Source organism: Drosophila guanche, unplaced genomic scaffold (assembly GCF_900245975.1).
Source record: "Drosophila guanche unplaced genomic scaffold, DGUA_6, whole genome shotgun sequence".
Classification (NCBI taxonomy): domain Eukaryota; kingdom Metazoa; phylum Arthropoda; class Insecta; order Diptera; family Drosophilidae; genus Drosophila; species Drosophila guanche.
In genome coordinates, this window is record NW_022995746.1 from 1,132,082 (window position 1) to 1,148,273 (window position 16,192).

The 16,192-nt window shown below is 44.8% G+C and overlaps 2 protein-coding genes across 2 annotated transcripts; one reads left to right on the forward strand and one right to left on the reverse strand.

Moving 5' to 3' along the window:
- Positions 1-20: 20 nt before the first annotated feature.
- Positions 21-3,065, reverse strand: LOC117582267. Its single transcript, XM_034269892.1, has 4 exons — positions 2,868-3,065; positions 2,706-2,797; positions 1,828-2,116; positions 21-1,762 (listed from the first exon to the last, which is right to left on the reverse strand). Exons 1-4 carry the CDS (start codon positions 2,873-2,875, stop codon positions 82-84), a joined length of 2,070 nt encoding a protein of 689 aa, XP_034125783.1. The 5' UTR covers positions 2,876-3,065; the 3' UTR covers positions 21-81.
- Positions 3,066-14,519: 11,454 nt separating this feature from the next.
- On the forward strand, positions 14,520-16,091 carry LOC117582269. Its single transcript, XM_034269898.1, has 5 exons — positions 14,520-14,846; positions 14,907-15,101; positions 15,164-15,295; positions 15,353-15,608; positions 15,673-16,091. Exons 1-5 carry the CDS (start codon positions 14,520-14,522, stop codon positions 15,864-15,866), a joined length of 1,104 nt encoding a protein of 367 aa, XP_034125789.1. The 3' UTR covers positions 15,867-16,091.
- Positions 16,092-16,192: the final 101 nt, after the last annotated feature.

Consider the following 16,192-nt stretch of genomic DNA (forward strand, 5'->3'; position numbering starts at 1 on the left):
TTTTAATAGTTAGTATTTATTTTTTCGTATACGTGAAAGTGTTGTTTATGTATAAAAAACAGAGAATCTTCGTTTTTAGAGTCAGAGTGTGACTGTCTCCATATATCGTTCGAAGGATCGTGCTATAATCGTATGATCAGGCGCCAGATGCGTGTCCGCCATAATGGCCAGCCTGTACTTATCGCCGAAGCGGTGGAGATTCAGGGACAGGCAAGTCTTCGACTGTGGTGGCCTGAAGAGCAGCACATCCTGCACCCGCTGTCCCCAGGCCGACTGGAACTCTGCCGTGGACCCATAGATCTCGGTGATCGTAATGGGAAAATTGTAGGAGAAGAAGTTGATGAAGATCTTGGTGAGGACATGCGGCAGGAGCGCCGTTAGCATGCTGTACTTGGTCTGGCCGATGGAGGCCAAATAGATCATGATCTGCTGCCGCCTGATGCGCTCCACAATGCCGTGCAGGTGCCGGGCATGCTGCTCATCCGGCTGTCGCAGTGGCAGCTGCAGAAAGACCACACCCCCAATGTTCTCCGACTTGTCGCCCCGGCTATCGGTGAAGTAACCCTTGGAAATGGTCCTACAAGTGGTGTTCAAAAGCGAAGGCACAGGCGCTAAATGGGCAAAGGTATTCAAGTAATCGTGCACGGCGCCGGCCAGGCACGTGAGACTAAAGTCGGATTCACGCAGCTCATCGTTAAACCTGCCCCGATGTCGTTCCCGCAGCTGACTGCCATCGATGGATCGACTGAAGGAGACTATCTTCCTGCCCGCATAGGATTTCTGGTGCAGAATATTCAACTCCCTGGTGGGCTGCTCGAACAGCACCTCGTAGATGTTGCGTGGCGCCTTGAACAGCTCCCAGCAGATCTTGACCAGCTCCAGTTGGGCGTAGAGCAGCAGCGGCACATACAAATGCAGTCGGGCACAGTAGGTGGAGGTGTAGCTGGTCTGACCACGCAGCAGAACATCCCTCAGGGCCAGAGCCTCGCAGTAGAAGTGATACGGCAGCAGCAGTACATGGTTCAGATTGAGGCGCCACATGAAGCGCGTCCAGACCTTGGCCAGATTCGTGGGTTGCAGACTATTGTAAAGAGCCATTCGGGCCACCGCCCAGCTGAGATTTCGCTGCTCCAGCTCCCGGTTGAGCAGCAAGCGAATTGTCATCAGGCGCCCCATATCATTTCTAAAGCCACTGGAACGACGCTTCAGCTTGAGCAGCTTGGACCGACTGCGCCAGTAGCCCAGTGCCACATTCACCAGCACAATAAGGATCAGAGACAACAACTGACTGAGGGATCGCACCTGCACGCTGTTTGAGGCGCAATCGGGCGTCTCCAGGGACTCGAATTCGTAGATAAATTGCTGCCAGCGACAGATGACCAAGTGCAGGACATGATGCACCAGTCGACTGATGTGCTCCGGCTGCCGCACAAAGTGGGATAGCTGCTGCGATGGACTCTCGCCCAGACCACCATCATTGAGGGTCAACACGCTCTTCGTGTCGTTGTCGTGCAGCAGGAGCATCTCCCCCACATGCAGATCCTCCTCCTCGGCAATGATTAAGTGGTGCAGTTTGATCAGAATGTGGTAGGGCTGTGTGGTGTCGGAGCTGGGTATCACTATCACCTGCCATTGGGGCAGGTCCGAGGGTATATATTTGGTGGCCAACTCGCTGACATAATCCTGTATATTTGTCTCGTTGACGGCGCGTCCGCGGTACTTGTGGGTGCTGAGCAGCACGTGATTGTTGATGTTGAAGCCACTGCGAGGAACATACAAGATGATTAATAGTTTCTCTGTTGCATCGATCTATGGATCAACCGTTACCTGCTATCATTAACCCACGCATAGTGACCCCAGCAGGTTACCAGCTTCTGTCGCAGCTTGGGGAATCTCAGCATGCCCGTCTTGTCCCGCAGATCCGTCAGGTGTTGTGCATACGAACGTTTGATCTGCTCGAAGTCACAGGCACCCTCCACCTGCAGCAGAAAGTGAAAGATTCCAGCATTCTTTTGTGTGTCGATCAAAGTGCGAATCTTCTTGGACTTGGAGATGGTCAGGTTGGGATATTTGATGCTCAATATGTAGTTGACCAGCTCGTTGCCAAAGTGTGCACCTGCCAAAAACCACAAATGAAACAAATATAGCAGATAGCTGCATGGATTGGATTGGGGGGCAAACCTCGAGCCGTGCATTATCGCCAGCACCCGAAAGCTTATCTGCTCGCAATATTTTCATGAGTAATTCAGTTGGTCAAAGTTCGCTCGGGGCGCTCGTCTGGGTTCCGTCAAAGGTGCAACAGGTAATCTCTAATATTTATAAACAAAACACAAAAAAAGAAACACTCTTATCTGTGGGACTTTCTCTACGTTCTGTTCTGCTTTGTGCTGTTCTGCAACACTCTCTCTTTCGCGTGCAAGGGGAACCAACACTCTCTCTTTTTCTGCTAATTATATGGTAGAGCTCTAGCTATCCTTTGGCTGAGTGGAATCGGTTAATCAACCCATGCCTCGTTTATTTATATAGTCGGTCGTGTTTGATGTTCCATGATTTATATGGTGGGCGGGGGCAGAGTGTTCGTTCGTTCGATCTTTCGTTCTTATCAGTGTCGGTAGCGCGTGTCGAACTGATCAATCGATCATCTGGCACACTGGATCGTTGCTGGGGAGTTGTTAATAATGATGATGATGATCACGATCACTTACATAGAAACGATAAGAGCAGCAAAGGCATTAGCATCAGTGCCACCACGAAGCAGAGTAAGGTCTTTAATAATGATTTCAACTCTTGCCAGAAGCTTTTGTGGGAAGAAACAAAAGACTTGTAATCATTATCAATGACTATAAATATAGTGCCGGATTAGGTACCTTTCCATTTTTGGTTGATTTTGATGCTAACTAAAGACACAAGACGGATCGAAATAGAAGCTATACTTAGTATAGCTGCCTGGCTGCACTTTATATGTACGCGTACACTCGAGCTTTGATTCGCGTCTCTCGCTATATCGCTCTCTATCTCTATCTATCTCTCTACCGATTGGCACACGTTCGTTCGTGTTTACGTGCTGGGCACGACTGATCGATCGGCCAATACAATAGATTCGCATTGGCCTGCTCGTTCTAGCTTATCAGCCTAATTATTTTGCTCTCATTGAAGACAGTGTAGTGTAGTGCTACACAGTGGGAAAATAATCATTGATTGTCTACTATTGATTTATTTATTGAGGGACAAATGTTATTTGAAGCCGGTTCCCTGCATCTGGCTAAGTGCCTTTAGAGCCATCTGCAGCACTCTTCAAGCATTTCCTTGATTGGATTTCTATATCATAAGACCATGGCTCTGTGTGTTTTTAGTGTCAGAAAGAAACCTCCATTACTGAGGTCTTTAAAGAAAATGTGTAAAGACAGAACATTGTTAAGATTTTATCATGGTTGGCACCTGAAACGGTCGTTAAAAATGTAGGACTTTCTGTGTAAATTCTGCGTCTCTCCAGCTTATCTTATAGAATTATTATTGAATTGGGAAAACCGAAGTATTTCCTCTATGTTTCCAGTGTAATTGGCTTGCACTCTCTCTCTCTCGAGTCGTTTTCTCTTTCCACCATAAGCCACCAGCGAGCTAGTTCCGGGAACAGAGTCTGCAAAGGACGCACGCAGCGCTCTCTCCAGCCATCGACTTGGGGCTCTCACTGTTTCCCTTTCTCTCTGTGCATCTTGGCGCTCCGATGGCGCTCTCTCCGTTAGTTAGTCGTTTGCTGGCTTTCAAAGCTGTCGGTTCTCTGTTGGTTCTCTGTGGGTTTTTGTGTGCGTCGCGTCGGTGGTTTTTGGCGTCGTCCGTTTTTCGTTTTGTCGTTGGTTGCCCGTTATCCATTGCTACGTCGCTGTCGCTGTCGCTGTCGTCGCTGCTGCTGCTGCTTTGCATTGTACCCCCCTTCTTGCCCAGCTCCACACACCACCTCGCTGCTCTCTCTCCAGTTGTAGTTGTGTGTTTGTGTGTGGCCCAGCCTATCTCCGAGCCTCAGTCTCAGTCTCAGTCTGAGTGTGTGCGTGTGTGAGTAAGTGAGTTCATGGCAGTGTGAGTGCGAGTGCGACCGAGGAGCAAATGTTGAAAGGCAGCAGCACAGCATGGCCCGAAAAGACAGCGGAAAATGTGGAAAAGCGTTCATACTTTCGGTCGCACTGAGTAATGATATTTGTGTGCGCTGGAAATGAAAATTGTTTTGTGCTGCCATCAAAAATGAAAATGAAAATGCAAATGAAAAATTGAAAAATACCCCAAAAAAAAAAGAGAGAGAGAGAAGAGCAACGAAAAGCAAAAAAGCAAAGTGTTGGTGTATAAAAGAAATTTTGCAATTAAACGCAAACAAATTTGACTGTGAAAAGGGAAAACGTGTGAGCCAAAAAAGCGTTTTGTGCTTCATAAATATGCTGCAGCACACATACACAGCAGCAACAGCAACAGCAACAACAACAACAGTGCCACACTACACAAACTCCATTAGGACGGACAGGCGACGACAGTCCGTGTCCTGTGTCTGAAATCCTGGGCCCATGAATGAACCTGCCATCGCGAAACGCTGCTGACGAGGAAGAGCAAGAGCAAGAGCAGGCCAGCCTTGCCACTCACTTTCCCTCCCCCTACACACACACACATTGCGACACCCTCTCATACACACACACACACACACACATACAAGCGTACGTACACATGTGCAACATTTAAAAGCATATAAAAAGGCAATTTTCGAGAGATTTTTGCGCGACGAAAGGGAAATAGAAACTACGTGAACGCCACGCCGCGCCGCGCATTCGGAAATCAGGAACAAAAAAAACAGAAGCCAACACACACGCAGAGAGTCATATGTGTATGTATAGCGAATAAAAAGGTGGGTCAAGTGTAAATTTATTTAACTAGTTGTATACACGAAATGCCACCCATGCCCCTCCATCCGCACGCATCACCCACGCGAATGGCAACAGAAATCATAGCATGCTTTCCAGCGCGTTTGCCCTTCGCTTGCCCCACACACACACACAGAGTCCCCTCCGTTGTTGTGCCCCTAGCAGTCGCCCCTTGCTGTTCCCCTTTGTGCTCCTGCCCAAAACAGAACCTTTCAAAATGTGTAATAGTTGGCTCCTTCCTGTTTTTGTTGTTTTACATATAAAAATAAATTATGGCCATGCCACGCCAAGTGGAAGAGCAGGGATTACAGGCAGGCGGCAAGGATCGTTCTCGAGTGCTCATCGATGATGATGATGATGATGATGATGATGATGCCAGCCGATGATGCTGCTGCTGCCTGCTGTCTGCCTGCCTGCCTGCAGCAGCATAAATCATTATGTAGCCAAATGTCAATATAACACTTTGCCACACACACGCACACACACACACACACATTCGTGGAGGAAAACATTACCAATACGCAGGCAAAAGCACATGGCTGAGGGTATTTTGAGAGTGTTCCAGCCACGGAATTGGTTCAATTGAACCAAGTTCACCGCCAAATGAAAGAAAAACATTAAATCTTTCCAGTTGTTTTTAGCCATAAAACGCAGAAATAACACACACAAGGAAAAGCAATCAAAGTATTAATAGATTTTATGGCAAAGAAAGTGTCTAAGTAAATATGTGAGTATTATATTTGCGTATGTGTGCGTATGTGGCAACATGAGCTGCTTAATTAAGAAATAGGAAACTTCCTTGGATTAAATTGAATACATATACTTTGGAGTACAGAGTGGGGAACAGTACAGCATGGATATCTGACTAATAAAAAGATAATAAATGAGAATATAATTAAGCAGTTCGTATAGGTCACAGGACACACAAAAGCACCCAGAATGCTTTTAAAGGAGTTTATTTTTATGAAATGCAGAATGACTGATAAATATGAACCTATACAGAAAATTTAAATTAATTTGAATATCGACTTCTATATAGAAGTTTCTTATTAGGAAAATAATAGGGATAATTAGGGATATAATCTGAAAGCTAAAACTAAAACATATTCCTTGCTTTGAGTTTGATTCAATTGCAGTAAAAATATTTTAGCTTAAATAAATGGAAGGAAAATCAGTACTTCAGCTTAAGTATTAATTGATATAATTAAGAATGGTTATTAATATTGAATTTGGCGTTCCCTCTGGTAATAATAATAATCTAGGTATTCCTGCTGCCAACATTAATGAATAGTTTGTGATTATTAACCAGATCGTTTACTTTAACTATAGACCATTTTCTGTAGTTATGCTTTTGTGTTACCTTCGGTTTGTAATTAATTACCTGAAAGCTAATTATGCTTGGACTGCCTGGACAACGATGGTGATATTAGGAATTATATTCGGGTTATTTATGGTAGCACAATGGAAGTGAAATTGATCAAGAGTTGCGGCTATCGGCACACCCACAATTAATGCTTCAAATCCTTGAATATTAATTTTTCTATTATGATTTTCTAGGCAAGGAAAGTTTATCTGAAGAGATACAATTTGATAAATGTTTTCGTTAAATTATGGATATTATATGACAGGGGTTTCTCCTTTATTTGTTCAATCTACATGATTTGGTTTGATAGTTTCTAGTGCAAGTTCCCAGCCCAATTATGGCACATAAAATATGCATGAACAATCTTGTGTCGAAAGTCTTTTTGCACCGAAACACACATAAATTCCTGGAAATTCTGTCAAATTGAACAGAAATTTCGTAGCCAAAAATTCCGTAAAATCAAAAGCGAAGGCTTCCTCCATCCCACAAACAGAAAAAGGCAACACAAATCTGTGTGTCTGTGCAGGCAGGGCAGTTCAACCTCTCACGGACACCAACACACACAGGGCAGGGAAAAATGAACATGGAGAGGAAGTGATAGCTAGGGAATACACTGAGAGGAGCAGATGGAGCAGCGGCAGCAGCAAGCAGGAAGAGGTAGAAAATAGGAAACTTTGTGTGTGAAAAATGCTGTCTGCAGCTATTTCACTTCCTTGAAATCCTTCTGCAGCCACAACAATCATATTGGTTGCGCTCGCTCGCTCTCTCGCTGTCTGTTCAAGCTCACTCACTCATCATCTCTCTTCTAACTTGCTCTCCCAGCTCTCTCTCTCTCTCTCTCTCTCTTCCTTCTCTGACTTTCTCTCTCTTTCGCTTTACGCAGGCGCTGGTCAGCTGCTGCCTCAACTCTTGGATTTTTGGGCTCTTTCTTCTTTTTTTTTGTGTTACTCTTCTTGGCTCATTTGTTTATTTTTAGTTTGCTGTCATAGAACCCTTCCCCCCACTCATATGATGTGGACGGGGGTGTGTGCCTGTGTGTTGCTGCAATTAAATTGCCGTTAGACGGTTTAAGCCTTATTAATAAGACAAGATATGCAAGAGAGTTACAACACTTGCTGGGGGGTGTCTCTTCTCCGTCTCTGAGACTTACTAAGACTTCTCCCATTTGGCTTGGCTTCGCTGGGCTTTTGCCCGATTTCTGCTTCTTTTCTAAGAAAATGTAAAAATGAAACTAAGTCAAGGTCGTTGCTGCAACTAAACGAGGTTGTTGCACCGCCCGTTTTGCTCGTTTACTGTAATAGTGGTGTGGCAGGGGAAGGGGCAGGGGCAGTGGTAGATTGCTGGATTGCTGGATTGCTGCTTGGCTGCTTGATGGCTTTGGGTCCGAGTTCGGTCAACATTTGGGGTCAGTTCGAATTTAATAGCGCTGTTTACGCAGCGTAAAAAAGAAACAAGAACAAATGAAAGAGAAAGGACAGAGAAGGGAAAGTTTTATTGGGGTGTAAAATGAGTGGACGAATACACTGCTAGAGACATTTTTTCATGGATTTTGGAAGGAGTTTCAACATTCTTGGTTGTTTTTTGGATCTAGTTGAAACTTATTTGGAATTTGAATGCTTTTTGTGATTTTTAAGCCTGTAGTAAATTTAATTGTTTCCATTATTCATAATTTATTTCGTCCAATTGTTTCTTAAAGCCGGAATTATAATTTCTCCTCTGTTTTGTTCTCATAAACCTTGTTCCTTGCATTGGTCAACATCTGGTCCGAATATGTAACCCCCTGGACAGGCCGAAACCCCAATGAATCCCCACAATGAAAAGTGAAAACGCAATGAACAAGGAGCCAAAGCTGTGCTGTGCCGGGCTGTGGGTGACAGAGTGTGAAAGCGTACAGTAAGAGCGAGGAAACAAGAGGCAACTAGAGAAAGTTGCTGAAGGGACACCAAGTGCCAGAGCCAGAACAACAACAACAACAACGACAACGACACAGCGTGCTGGGTTGTATGAATGAGGAACGGGAAGCCCATTGGGGCATGCTCGCGTGCTGCAACGTCCATGACATGACGAGGCTTCCTTGTATTTTTATGGAGCTCACGTGTCAGGGGACGCCCCGAAAAAGCACAGGTAAAAAGCAGAAGGGAGTGAGGTATATAATGGTTCGAGGGGGCAACCCGCTCCCCCCCAGGTGTTCATTTCAGGAGTCGCGCATAAACACATGATACACACACTCGCGAGGAAAGGAGGGGAGGGATGAAGGCACGAAATGGGACCTGGCTAAGTATCCCTGTAGGAGCTTACGTAATCCCGAAACGTGAGCTTTAATCACTTTTTGCCCTCGAGTTTTTTTTTTGTCGAGTGTGCGGCCGGAGATAAGCGAGAGAAAGGCTGTCTGGGTGGCGTGCCACGTGGTGTGTGCCAGAGAATGGGTTGCTCTAAGCTCAAGTGGAGTTGGAGCATAACTTTACCATAAGAGGATTACTGGTTAGCATTTGAATAGGGAAAAGGGAAACCCCTTTTGCACGGCACACACTCGCACGACCAATAAAAGTTGTCTGTCGTGAAAAGTGAAACTTTATTTCTTTAATTGATTCAGAAGTTTTTGTGGTGACATTTTAAGCAGGGATTTAAGTTAGTTTTTATGCATAATCTTTGGGTATTTTAAAAGGGAATTTTATGCACATTTGGGGACAGGGACAGACAACCTTGTGGCAAATACTTGTAGCATGGCTTGTGGCTTAAGTAGCTGAATGCCACTAGCATTTTCCAAGCTCTAAATGGTTCATAAACGTATTCAAATAACAAAAGAACAATAATACAACAATAATACAAATAACAACTTAAATCCTATCTTTGTGTCAACGAAGAAACGTAAAATAAATTTGTAAATATTATTCAATACTCAGTCTTGAAGAGCTAAGATTGATATGTATCATGAAAAGGCTATAGTCTTGGTTTGAATATCGAACAAGTAGCTTAGGATCTTCGCCTGCTTCAGGGTGAGGGTTTCTATTTTGCAGACCTTTAGCAAGCACAACCTTAAGGCCAACTCTTATGAGTGTCTGCTTGCGTCCTTCCTGCAATACCCTTCCTTAACCCTTTTCCAACAATTAGAAGCAATAATCTTTATGCTTATTCACATTCCCTTGTGCTGCTCAAACTCATTGGCCTCTGTGTGCAATAAACATTTTCGTATGCAAATTGAATTGTAAAATAAATTAATTTTTCTAGGAAAAGGAATAAGTTTCCAATACTTCGATGGCTATTTATTTGTTTATATGGCGACTCAGATCTTTAGCTGCTCTTCGAAATTTAAATTAACTACCAGCAAAATTAAAGTTTAAAATACGCAAAAACACTCGGCCACATGGAGAACTATTTTAGGATTCGCCACGACCCGACTAGAGTGGATACCAAAAATAAACTCCCACCGAAAATATTTCATTCCCTCTGTGATTTGGCGTGGCATTAGCGTTAGTCACGTGCCCAACTCCCACTCACACTGCCAGCACTCGGCCCCACTCGACCCAGGCCATTTGGCGAAAATCCCTGGAGGCGAGAGTCCCGCATTCGGGAGTCGTTGTCCTTTTTATTTTGGCCCCTGCCTGGCGCTGCCTTAATTATCCTGCCATTGGTAATTATGCGACACAAAGCAGAAGTGGGGCTGCCTACATCCATTATACAACATTCCACAGAGAGAGACGGAGACAGAGAGTGGGACAGGATACACAAAGTGTATAGAAAGAGGCACAGAGAGTGGGAGAGCACCGTGTAAAGGCAGAGAAGTGGAAAAGTATGCTGCATTTTAATTGAAAATAGCCTTGCAAGTGTCGCGGACCCGGAAACCGGAAGTCAGCAAACGGCAGCAGGTGCCAGGCACCTGGCAACACTCTCTCCTCTCACCCCTACCCGCTCCCTCTACTCCCCTAATGAAATATTCATTTATAATCGATAATTCCGCAAAAAAGAAAGCGCAAACATAGAGAAACATGCGGCGGCATAATAAGTAGGAAGCAGGAAAAAGGCTTTGTCAGACTCGGCCCGCTACCATGCCCCCTGCCACTTGGCCCACTCCCTACCTTCGACCCAGACCAGCCGCATTGCATGCCGCCGCCACGAATCGAGGACGAGAGTCGAAATGTCTGCAACGAGCAGCAGCAACAGCAGCAGCAGCAGCAAAAAAATACACAAAAAATTCCAATAATTTTAGCACAAAATTTATACGCAACTTACGAAGGATCCTCCAACCCCCCTCGAAAACTGTACGACTTTTGCTCTATGCCTTGGTTTATGGTCACAGTTCAAAGACCAAACACATGGCTGATAACTTTATGTAGGTCCAGAATGGACTCTGCCCCGCTTAGGTCATTAGTTTTTCAAGCCAATAATAAATTTATGTTACTAGCAAAAGCTATGGCAAGACACGCACTCACACACATTAGTTTAAAATGCATAGAGACAGAGTTTTCCTTTTCGTTTTCGTTTGCTTTTGCTAGAGAAAATTTATGAAAATTTGATAATATTTGCGAGTGGAATATTTGTGAATGTAGGAGAAGTGTATGTTAAGTCTTAAGCTTCTGTGCATCTTGTCTTATTTTGGGGAATTTCATTTAGGGAGTGACCTTTCGAAGGAGCCTCTTAAATGCGTCTTCAACTATTGCTAGGCAGCGACTTTCCATGAGGTTCTGCAAACTAATAATTCTTATGGAATTCTTCTTTGTTTTTAATGTACTTAATGCCTCAAGGAACCTGCTCATGTACAGCGCATTTCTATCACATTTTTACTTCCTTGTTTGCCTTAATAAACCATTTCATGTTCATGAGCTGCTGTTTGATGTGGTTTTAGGGTTATCCGATTGCAGCTGTCTTCATGTCTTTCTTAATTCCTTTAAGCGCCTTTCTATTAACATTTATACATCAGCTTGTTGAGGTTTTTTTATTCAAAAGCAGCTGCAAAAAGTTAACAAACATTTTTCTAGATTTTTCTTCCTAGTTTGCTGAATGCAACAAAAAATGTCTAAAGAAATGTTGAAGCCAAAATCCAATCCAATCCTTATAATTGGCTCTAAAAAGATGACCATAATTGTATTTTTAATACGCAAAAATAGATTATTTCTTCTGATGCCACATCCATGCCTTGGCATGACCTTTGTGGTGGTCACAACTTATTGCAATATTTGCCAAACAGTTGTGTATTTTCAGAGCGAGCATTTCAGTGCTCTTCGGTTTATTGCTGGCTGGACAAGTCATTACAGCAATCCATATTAATACGAAATTGCCATGCAATATGGCTGAATTTTTAGCTGGAGCAGAGAGTCCAACAAGCGGAGAGGCAAACCAAGCGAATCCCCATTAAAAATTCTATTAAAAGTTATTTACGGCAACTTTGGTCCATTGAATGCGACAAAAGTTGCACATCGTATGGATGGGCATGGGCATGGGCTGTGCTGTGTGATTGTGTACTTAGGAAGGAAAGGCAGACCAACCAACTCAGCCATATACTCGTACGTACTCAACTCAAACAAAAAAGCAACAAGAGGCGGGTTGGAGGGGGCTGTGCGGCCGAGGGCATTGTCTATGCACGTTCATAAATAAGAAATGCAGCACGACGCCAAACCATTGAGCTGGTTGAGTGTGTCCCCAACCCTTGAAGCCCAGTACTAGCCTCTGTCTTGTGCTGTCCTGCAGGCTATATGAGTCCTAAACGCCAGCGCCCTCCCCCCCATACCTTTCACTCATTTGACAATAAATTTGCATACACAGCACTTGCACTTCCGGGAGGAGTCGCTGGCGGTGGCTGCCGTCGAGGGCTGCCCTGCAGGAAGCCGAAGTCGGTTTATATGCAGATGAGCATAATTGATTTCAAATTGTCGAGAAGGAGCTGCAGCCTGTAGTCTGGAGGAGCCTGCAATTGAAGTGCTTAATGCAAGCGAATCGATGGCATAAGATAGAGCATGATTGTCCTTTGTGCAAGTTGCTGACAAGGACTCTCATTAGGCGCACTCGATGGGTACTTTTCCAATATTTTTCTCTTGCCAGCAGCAGCAGATTATATGCAGCGATAATAACCACAGATAAGCGTGTGTATAGGTGGGGGTCAGAAGAGGGTGGTGGAGTGGGTGGGGTAAGGTTAGGGCCAGTTCCCAAACCGGAGGCTGGGGACTTTCTCGCGCTCAAACTAGAGCAAGGACAACACGAACAGCAAACGTCGACGCAGCAGCAGCAGCAGAGGCTAAGGCTCTGGTTTTGACAGCAACAAAAACTTTACACAAAAACAACAACAGCTGAAAAACAGCCAAAAGAGAGAGCAGCGTGGAAGAGATGCAGCGTGGAGAGAGTGTGACAGAGAAGTGGGACGAAGTGGGAGGCGTGGAAGTGTGTAAAAGAGAAGGAGAGAGCGAGCGAGAGTAAATTCATACATACATATATCTGTACATGTACATATGTGGCACTCCTATCACTCAGTTCCGTTCCGTGTGTTGACTGGCCAGCTGCATTTGCTCTTGTCCTGCTGCCGCCACTGCTGCTCCTCCTGCTGCATGCCACTGCCACTGTCGCTGCCTGTCCACCAGAGTATTTGCAGCAGCAGCACCAACAGCAACAGCAACAGCAACAGTAGCTACAGTCCCAACGTGTGACGAAGCTTTGCATACCCTGGCCGGGTAAGGTTTCAATTTGGGAAGATATTTTGAACACATTAAGCAACAGCTGGGTGCACTTTGGAGTGGTTTGTCTTTACAAAGAAACGGACAGGGCTCTTGATATCGTAGTACTTCGATCAGCCTCATTCCGATTATGGCAAAAACCTACTAAAAATCAGTATACCCTCCTCCAGGGCATGACAAACAGAACGAATGACAGCAAAGGAGCATAAGCTACCTTCATTTTGTGTCCTGATTATGACAACTCAAGGCGAATGAATGCTGCTGGACAGCAGAAAGGCAGGCAGGAGGCAGTCAGTCAGGCAGCAGGAATTCAGGCAGTCCATGTCGAAAATTGTTGAAATTCTCCAAGGAGTTTCTTTTTTCATACACATGCACCTGTCTGTGTTAATTGCAGGTGTGTGAGTGTGTTTGTGTGTGGCATAAAAATGTTTCACAACAACAACAAAAATAATAAAAATTGCAACGCGCAGCGGCATTGATGTGTGGCTGGAGGCACCGCACCGCACTCTCGTACCTGGTGGCAAAAGGGAAAACCAATTCGATTTAATTTCAAGTTGGCAGCCACCTCATCTGGAATCTGGAATGCGAAGTGTGGCATGCAGTGTGTGGCATGTAGGGGGGGGGGGTTTATCAGGGACCTTGCATCAAACGCAATTAAAAATAATAAATGGAAAACGTGTGGCGGAGTACCGAAGCGGAGTGGTTCTGGTTCGCTCTGTTTCTCTCTCGTAATTAGAAGTGAATGTGAATGATGAATGAAAGATGGCAGATACTCGTTCGTACTCCTGCTCGTACTCCTCCGTGTTGCTATGCATTAAAGTGATTGATGATCTAGCAGGAATAGCCAGTGATTGCTAAGAAAATATTTATTATTTTATTATCTTTTTGGTTGGGAAAATACGAGAGAGAGAATATTGAGGGTAATATGAGATGAAGACGGGGCGAAAGACAAGCAAGAATTATGAATGAAGTGAGGTGGAAGAGCTACGCCCTCTTGTCTGCATTTAAATCTATTTAAATTTGAATTTCCCATTCAGTTATTCCTCGGCATTCACCTCTCGCTGTCCCCTAACTTTATTGTCTTTTAAAGCCTAATTTTATTAACAAATACAAACAAAACTGCTGTGAAAGTTCACATAGCTCGAGGCTGCGGCTGGAAGTGTATGCTGATTGGCATCACCCAAGGGGGAGGCACACGCTGCGGCACACATGGCGTATGAGTGACAGCCGAGCCGCGGCAAGCGTCAAACTCGACGACGACTCATATCAAATTACCGTTATGGTTATGCACAAATGCTTGGGGCAGGACGTACATAGCTTGGAGGTTGTGGCATGATGGTCTGGGGCCACCTCTAATGAGCGTCGGGGGCCAGTTGCTCTGACAGTTATCAATTTCTGTGGCATATCAAATGGAGCAAAAAACAAAAAACAACCAGAACGTAGCCTCATTTGCTGTCTTCCTACATTCTTATACTTTCAGCTACGTGGGGAGACAAAGACAGGGAGAGTGAGAGTGACAGAGAGAGAGAGAGAAAGTTATTGAAAGTTTGAGGGGCAACCATCGGTGATGTGGGACACATCCCGCAACGGGCAATGCAACAACCCCAACGTTTCATACCGTCTGTATCTGATCTATATGGGACGGACGAGATAGAACTGCTGCTGGACGAGATACGTGAGCTGGAGCTGGAGCCGGTCTGCTGTCAGCTGGACGATGAGCAGGACTTTGAAATAGCTGGCAGCAGGGCCGGCGAGCTCTCGCTATCCCTCGAATCACCGCTGGGCACATGCACCTCATGGGATTCGCATGCCAACTACAAGCAACGCAGCGGCGCCACACCGCTGCCATGGGGCGTTGCCCTACACTGTGATCCGCAACATTTGAAAACGCCTACAGGGATTGTGCGCATACTATTGGTGGTAAAACAATTATAAACTTTAGTTAAATATCTAAACTAATATATTAATTGCTCTTCGTAGTTATCCTCGGCCGCTTGCCTGGCCTGCGAATGTTCAGCGGGCACGGTACAGGTGGGCCTCTTTCTACTGCCACTCATTGGACGCCTGAGACTGATGGTCTTCTGTGCGCTCTTCTCGCTACTCATCACATGTCTCATGATCTTTCTGGATATATCGCATATAGCGCTCATGTTTCCATTCAATTGGACTAAAGTGGTGAGTCTGATGACAAATAAACTCCCAGGAAACTCCATCTCTAATGCCATTTCTCTCCCCAGAATACGTGGATGTACCTGAGTATTGGTTTGATATTTATTTTGAGCTCCACATTGCTTGTCCACATGGTCCTCTGTGCCACGGAATACACATGGGTATCAAAGCACTCCAAGGACACACTATTAGCCACAGGCGTAAGTCCTTATAGCAACCACATTTATAGTTATAAAACCCTAAATTTGCTCCTGTAGATTATTGGATATGTGTGCGCCTTGGAGGCATTTCTTTTATCGGGCATCGCATCCTGGCCATGGACTCAGTATCGTCAGGTGCCCGACGATGCCAGCGAATTGTTTATCGAGGATCGCGAAATGACACCGATGAGTCCCATTATTTGTAGCACCGAGCTGCATGCGACGCCATATCATAATGGCAATGCAGCCAGCGGTGGGGAACTATATAACCAACAACAACAATCGTCCTATAATCAAAAGCCTTATATACCTGGTAAGATCAATGAAGAATCTGCTACTGCATTTATAATTATCTTAATAATTATTCTCTCGTGCAGCCAAACGACCCGATGTGCTCAACAATCAGCGTCCAGCATTGGGTCACACACAAACCGCACGGACAAAACCCAATCAGCGTTATCGTGAGGGCTACCACTATCACACATCCCGCCAGAGTCCCACATTCGTGTTAGGCGATGATCAGGGTGCCGGTCCATCCACGTCCCGTTCCAATGATAATTCTAGTGCGTGATAGTTTTTAAATTCCTCAAGAAGAAACCCCCAAAACAGCAGAGAAGAGAAGACAAAAAGCAGACGATGATGCAGAAGGAGGACAGCCCCAAGTAAAATAATGAATTGTAATTGTTTTTCTCAGCTATAAACTGGAAATAACAGCAAAATTTGAAGCATGTTGAAGCATTTTGGTCAATGTAAGAAGTGAAAAAAAAAACAAAACAAAATTGTTAATTAGTTAAAACAAAAACAAAAACAAAAACAAACAAACAGAAGCAAAACTCGTGGATGAAAAAAAGTTGAGTGGAGAGCAACACAGAGAGAGAGAGAGAGAACAGAGAGAGA

What these genes read in the sequence shown, in the direction of transcription:
- LOC117582267 (XM_034269892.1), bottom strand. An exon ending in GCTGCTCTTATCGTTTCTAT is followed by an intron (nt 2,117 to 2,705) that starts GTAAGTGATCGT and finishes GGTTTTTGGCAG; the next exon opens with GTGCACACTTTGGCAACGAG. An exon ending in GCGTGGGTTAATGATAGCAG is followed by an intron (nt 1,763 to 1,827) that starts GTAACGGTTGAT and finishes TGTTCCTCGCAG; the next exon opens with TGGCTTCAACATCAACAATC.
- LOC117582269 (XM_034269898.1), top strand. Translation starts at nt 14,520, where the DNA reads ATGCAACAACCCCAACGTTTCATACCGTCTGTATCTGATCTATATGGG. An exon ending in TTGTGCGCATACTATTGGTG is followed by an intron (nt 14,847 to 14,906) that starts GTAAAACAATTA and finishes TGCTCTTCGTAG; the next exon opens with TTATCCTCGGCCGCTTGCCT. An exon ending in CATTCAATTGGACTAAAGTG is followed by an intron (nt 15,102 to 15,163) that starts GTGAGTCTGATG and finishes TTCTCTCCCCAG; the next exon opens with AATACGTGGATGTACCTGAG.